The 6,735-nt window shown below is 41.8% G+C and overlaps 1 protein-coding gene across 1 annotated transcript in view; it reads right to left on the bottom strand.

Annotated features, from left to right (window-relative positions):
• Window positions 1-313: 313 nt before the first annotated feature.
• The window catches only part of DNAI3 (dynein axonemal intermediate chain 3), a 29,719-nt gene continuing 23,297 nt past the window's right edge, over window positions 314-6,735 (bottom strand). Inside the window, exons 16-20 of the mRNA XM_044432242.1 lie at window positions 6,050-6,180; window positions 4,414-4,618; window positions 3,072-3,163; window positions 2,493-2,615; window positions 314-706 (exon numbers count right to left, since the gene is read on the bottom strand). Coding sequence (XP_044288177.1) covers window positions 557-706; window positions 2,493-2,615; window positions 3,072-3,163; window positions 4,414-4,618; window positions 6,050-6,180 — 701 coding nt within the window. The 3' untranslated portion in view covers window positions 314-556. The remainder of the gene's footprint in view (window positions 707-2,492; window positions 2,616-3,071; window positions 3,164-4,413; window positions 4,619-6,049; window positions 6,181-6,735) is intronic.

The following is a 6,735-nucleotide window of genomic DNA, read 5'->3' as shown; positions in this document are numbered from 1 at the left end:
GAAAATCTGCACTCCATGAAGCTGTAATGTTAGAGTAGCAATGTTACAGTCCCATATGAAGCTCTGGATAAAAGCCAATAACATGAGAGACATGCATACATTTTCTGTTCTTGTGTTACACCTTATGTGCTGGTACTTAGTGGCCATACCTAACAACAAATCTTTTAACATTTGCATTCGGAGCTTCTGGTCCATTCATTAATCTCAATGCAAAAATGTTTGTATTGCAAATACATAATGTAACCACAGGTAAATATATATTGCATACATGCATCTTTACTATACATATTCTAAGAACAGGGAATACCAGCATATACACCCACATCTTTTATTTAACCATTTGGGAATTCCCTTCCCCTTCCAAAGAGAATAGCTCTAATTTAACTGGACAGCAGGGTGTCTCTCTGGCTGAGGGGACAGCTGCATGGATAATTTCAAAATCTCATTTCACATGAAAGTCTCCTCAAGCACACACATATCTTTGGATCACAGCCATTCTAAATGGCTTATAGTAATTTGACCATTGTGATGATAACAGCAGTGGCTGGCCATAAAACTAGACCACTCTGGAGGGACTAAACCTGTCAGATCCCTTCACTATGCCAAGTCGAACCAGAATGCTCTTCTCTAGTTCCAAAAACTCTGTATAGTCTTGATGGGTCTGTTCTTCCATTAATTCTCTTGACCGCTGACCACCAGCTACTTTCTGCAAGGGAGAAAAATATTAATAAAAAGTGTTTGAAATCATAGGAAAAAAGTCAGTTCTCAAGTCCTTGAGACACAACATTTTGTGTTCCATGGTAGACCAAAACATGCGGAGGGCTACAACTCCCATGGTCCTTCATCACTGGTTATAGCGAAGAGTTGTGGGCTATACAGCTGGAGTCACCCATGTCTGCTCCAGTATTACAGTCATTCTTCACCATCCTTGCTACATCAGATATGGTCCAAAACTCTGAACAGACACCAAGAGTTAGAGCAGGGGTGTCCGACCTTTTGGGTCTCTGGGCCACATTGGAAGAAGAAAAATTGTCCTGGGCTTCACATTAAATACACAAACACTAACAAAAGCTGATGAGCAAAAAAAAAAAAAAAAAAAGGGTCGTTTTCATGCTATCTGCCACCACCATATGCACAAACAGCGAGAGCGTATGTACATTTGTTTTACGTGACATTGTCATCCACAAAGTTCATGCCTGAGAACTGTACAATCAAGTTACAAAAAGAAATAGCAAAAATTCTCTATGTTTTAAGCAAATTTACAATTTTATGTTGGGCCACATTCATAGCCATCCTGGGCTGCATGCGGCCCATGGGCCACAGGTTGGACACCCCAAAGTTAGAGCTTTGCTGCTTGTAACCAACCAGGAAAGCCACAGCTCAAATGTTATCTATATACTAATGGCAAACCTCCATTATTCTGTTAAGGATTTCATGTCTGTTACACGCTAGATTCTATGCTTACATTTTTGTAATAAAGATCCTTCCAAATATATTGTCCAGAGGCTGGGTTCAGCCACAATGCAGAACCCTTGTGTTAGTTTTCAGGTGGAAAGACTCCTTCTAAGGTGAGGCCTCATGGGGCGGGCCTGTCTGTCATCATGATTCTATTTTCCTATCCAGCCTGAGCATGCCAATGATAGCGCAATGGTGCCATCTCTCTGCCCCTGCTATGTGAGATAGGATTGTTCCACCCCATTACATGAAAAACTGCAGAAACCTGCCAAATAAGAATAAGCTTTCTAGTCTACAAGAAAGCTGCCTTTATTAGCTACTGCAGTACTGTATTCTATTTGTAAGTGGGCCATGAATTGTGTTAGCATGACCTTTTTTCATTGCAGATCAAAATGTGAAACTAAATGAGGAATTTCCAAAGAGTGACCACCAAAAAAGGAAGTGAATGTTACATTTTATAGAAGTAAATAGGCAACAATTGCAGAAGCACTCTGTTAAAATATTCCTTCTTAGGGAAAAAACAAAACACACTGCTAATTATCTTTGGCTGCACTCCTATGGACATGTTCTCAGGAATGAGCTCCACTCAGGGTGGCTTACTTCTGAATAAACTTGCCTAGGATTTCACTGTTTGTAAATCAAAGGACTTGAAAGTCTGAAGAACACCTGGCCAATGGCCAATAACTAATCAAGAACAGGAGAAGGCCAGAGGTGAAGATGGCCAGTTTGAGCTATCTGAATGTTTCCTCCCTTCTTGCAAGGGGGAAAGGGTGAGTTAATGCATGGATTTGGCAGAAGCTGCAGGGGCCTCGCCTGTCTCTCCCTGCCCTTGGTGCACCCCCCTTTTGTCCAAAAGATGAACTTCTACATTCAGCGTCTCAGCCAGTGCAGGAACAACAAGACCAGCTGAGAGGATGCAGAATTGTGTCCTCACAAGACTTTTCCAAGGTTACAGTGGGATTTCCAGCTATTCCTGTGACTGGGCAGACTGTGTCTACCAGCAACAGTATCGCTCTAGTGGTGCCAGAAGAGCTTACCGTTTTCTTCAGCATCTTTTCATGCTCTATTGCCATTCTTTCTTGCTCTCTGAATTCCTTCCGCTGGTCAAAAAACTCTAGGTGTTTGACCTCTCGCTCAAAGTAATGAAGAACACTGGAACGCTATAGTGGGGATTGTAAAATTCTGTGAATGAAGCAGAGCCATCACACACGAAGCGCATTACCTGGAAGCATCCTATGGCACTGTTCCAAAACCCTGCTGCTGAGAATTCAGCAACAGCACTAATAGGCTGTTCTGGTAGAGGATGGCATTTTGGTGTCCGCCCCCCGCCCCAAGAGTTCATTGCTGTACGGGCCTGTGGTCCTCTGTCCCTAGCTCAGCGCCCAGGACCTGCTCTGCACAGTGACTGATCCTGAGCTGGTGAATGCACAGTTATGCTTTCACTTAGCAACCTTCATTTTTGACATTTCTTGCCTAAATGTGGGCCACGCCTGACTTACCTGCCAGTAAATAGCATGCACAAGATGGCCAAACCAACTACAGCTTGTAATGCTCTGAACATCCAATGCAAAAACCTTTTGATGCCTGTCCCCACCATTACGACACAGGTTACAGACCTCATTGGTGGAAGGGTGGCTTAATGTCCATGAAATTTCTAAAATATGCAGTGTACCAAAGTCATCGGATACAGCTAAGAAGTGCTGCTTTGCTGTAAGAGAAGACAGAACATATTACTGCAGAAGGGATTGTGAAAACAACAATTACAAAGTAGCACGCTCTCATTCAGTGTTTTGTGCAGAGAGTGAATGGGCCATAAATGTTCACTTTGGGAATCAATATTTATATATGTTCATTAGCTTTGTGATACTAAAAAATGGATGGTTTCACGGAATGGCATTTCCCCCAGTTCCTATATTTCTACCCATCCTCCTATTCTGTTTGTTTCCCACCAATACCTGCTACATTGGAACCCTCTGAGTTGGGCTCTAAAGAAACAAATTAGAAGCAAAACGTCCATCATATGTGCAAACTGTACGTCAGGATGGGCAACTTACAGCCCTCCAGAATTTTTGCCTCATGGCTCTCATGATTCTTCCCCATGAGTTGGAGGCCAAAGCACCTGGAGGGTGACAAATTGTCCATAGCATAATAAAAAGTTGACAGGACTACTAAATGCAAATGTTGTTGTTGTTGTTGTTGTTGTTGTTACATTTCTATGCCGCCCCTTGCCGAAGCCTCGGGGCAGCTTACAACACAATAAAATACATTGAAATACAATAGAACATAATAAATTACCACTAAATACAAAAATACAAAAAATAGTAGAACTAACTCTGACCGATGTGACTGTGAAACTAACTAGTGCAAAATCATTTAACTGAGTTCATATGCTATTCTTCAAAATAAAAACCCATGAGGATTGAATGGAATTTGGTGCTGATCCCACCACTCTGCTCCAAAATCGTACTCTCCAGTGCTTTCCCCAACACCCTTCATGAAATGGCATTGGGAGCCACTTAAGCGTTTCATCCTTTAAGGCAGTCTAAAAATAAGTTTAAACAAACAAACAAATAACAAAGCCACTTTTCATTAAGAAAAGAAAGCTGTCAGGGCTCTGTGGCGTGCTTTTTTGTGTAATGTGTAATTGGCCCTGGGCCTATCAGCAATGCTCTATTGGCTGCTGAAGACAGACAGCTGCAAGTAGTTAGAATTTGTGCCAGATCTGGCTCCTGTCACACTGCTCTGACCTTCATGTCCCTTCCCAAACTTTTCTAGTCCATTTTACAATGATGTAAACATTTGGCACAAGCTGATGCCTTCATTTGAATTGCCTTCATTTATTTTTTTTTTTACATTGTCTTGCTAGCTAGTAGCAATTCCATCTGGATGTACCACTGAATGCTAAAGAAAGATCTATTGCAATATTACACTCAGAGTGGGAAAATAAACAATACATACAAGAGTAGATCCAGGGTTTAATGCAGGTAATCAGTGCAATGCAGACATTTTGGGTCTGAGAAGCTTCATGAGTTTTCTCCAGTAGGTCCCAAATGTCAATATTTCCATCTTCTCTTCCAATAAAGAAAACACCTGGTCTGGATAAAGACCAGTGGCCAACAGTGTATCTCTTTGCTGCACAGCTTGACTCAAGGAGTGGCCCACTCTTAATTAAAAACAGAAAAGGCAAAAGCCAATGGATGCATGAATAAATATAGAAAAGAGACTGTTCACCTGGCACTCTCTTTAATTTTTTTTAAAGATTCAGGTAACTTTGGCTATTTCCTCATCTCATTAAAAACTCCAATGCAATTGCTGTGCTGAAAAAAAGCTTAAATTGGAGAATCACATGCCATTTTCCAAAGACTCTTTCAAGTACTTGTTAGAATGCTGTGAATACGAGTTTAACTGTCATACAAATTAGGGGGTGTTTGCTAGAAACAGTGTGGCCCTGCCTTACCATCTGTTGAGGAATACTGGTGGGGAGGTGATCATTAACAGGTCCCAGTTGCCTTACGGTGCGCCTATACCCATATGTGCCTACCAGGCCTTTGAGATCTACGCAGGGGGCCCTCCTGCGTGAGCCATCCCTTGGGGAGGTGAGAGGGGTGGCTGCTAGGAAGAGGGCCTTTTCTGCAGCTGCTCCCCACATTTGGAACACTTTCCCTAAGGATGTTTGCCTGGCACTTTCCTTATACTCTTTTCAGTGCCAAGCAAAGAGCTACCTTTTGAAAAAAACATTATCTGATGCCTCTCAACCTCTACTTGTATTTTATTTGCAATTTAATTGAAGTCGTTTATTTATTGGATTTAGGGGTAATTGCTGTTTCAGTTTTTAATTGTTTTAAATGTCCAATTGTGAGCTGCCTAGAGATGCTATGGCACATTAGGCAGCAGACAAATGTTTTAAATAATATTAAATCAATAAATTAATAAATTCCACAGTGCTGCCAGAAAGAAAAGCAATGTTTGCATTGTGAATTTACCCAAGTAGACAGGAGCAAATCTGGCAGAACACCAGCAAAATCTGAGCAGAGCCCAAACGCTGGCCAGGGATGAGTGGGGCCTGGCTCCCCCACCCTGCTCACTGTGGGGAAAAGGAAGCCTTGGGGGTGGCTCTGTCCACAGGCAACAGCTAGTCCATGATCACCAAAGATGAGGGGCAGGTGGACCACACAGCAAATCTTTACAGTGTCTTGGTTCAGAACTCCAATCACAAATACCCACCAGGAATATAAAGGGAGGGGATTTCTGGGGGGGGGGGTGCTCATAACTTCATCTAGGCTTCTTGAATATCGTCCATCCATCTCCCCTAAACATTCACAAAGAGATAATTCCAACAGTCAGGGTGACCATTATCTCAGGAAAATGGGATCCTGTGTGCTGGCTAAACAACCATCATACTTCCCATAAATACTTTTCTGCTATAATGTGGAATATTTATGCAAGTCAGTGTTTCCCTGACGAAGAATTGTTCTTACAGTTCAAATACGTTGCAACTTAACTGTTTCTTGCATCTCTCTGAATTGTCCTGTGCTATATTTGGAATGGATTTGTGACTTCTTTCTCTGGAACTTCTGATTCCAGAAGAACATACCATAAGACCTTCTTTCCATATTGCAAAATTCCAGCCTCCAACTGTGAGAATTATGTCTTTGAAAAAAGGAGACCTCTGCACAGTGTGGACAAGTCCATCATGGATGCTGTGTATATTGAATGGCTTCTGGCCTTATGGAAGAGAAAATCGGAAAGGAAGAAAGCATAAATTTGTCTCATCTTCACATAATTCAGTTGTTACAAGATGCTGAACACTGTCGGTAAGAGTTTAGGATAAAAAGAAAAGTCATCCTGTCTCCTGAGCAAGAAAGAGGCTAAAAGCAGGTTAAATATATCTCTAGTTCATATTTAGTTATATCTTCCTCTTGAGAAATGCCATTGAGGGCTACTTGTCTTGGGTAAGACAATACAATAATATTCTTTATGTACCGTTTTAGGCCTCTGTTGTGACTTTTTCAGTAAGACCCATCTGAATTAAAGCACTGCTTAGTTGCTATGACAGCTTTCCCCTAGCTGGTGCTTTTCAGATTTTTGGCCTACAACTCCCAGTATCCCTACCACTGGCAATGATGTTGGGCCTGATGGTAACTGTGGCCCCAAAATCTTGAGACACTATGATAGGGAAAGCTGCAGTAAGTGGTGCTTTCAATAATTTTGCCTCCCTCTATAGCTTCATGCTTTCTACCTTGCTAAGTCCAGTGAAGTTATTTGTTGTGTACAATTTTT

Source organism: Varanus komodoensis, unplaced genomic scaffold, assembly GCF_004798865.1.
Source record: "Varanus komodoensis strain SLA01 unplaced genomic scaffold, ASM479886v1 scaffold24, whole genome shotgun sequence".
Classification (NCBI taxonomy): domain Eukaryota; kingdom Metazoa; phylum Chordata; class Lepidosauria; order Squamata; family Varanidae; genus Varanus; species Varanus komodoensis.
This window is presented reverse-complemented; position numbering and strand designations above follow the sequence as displayed.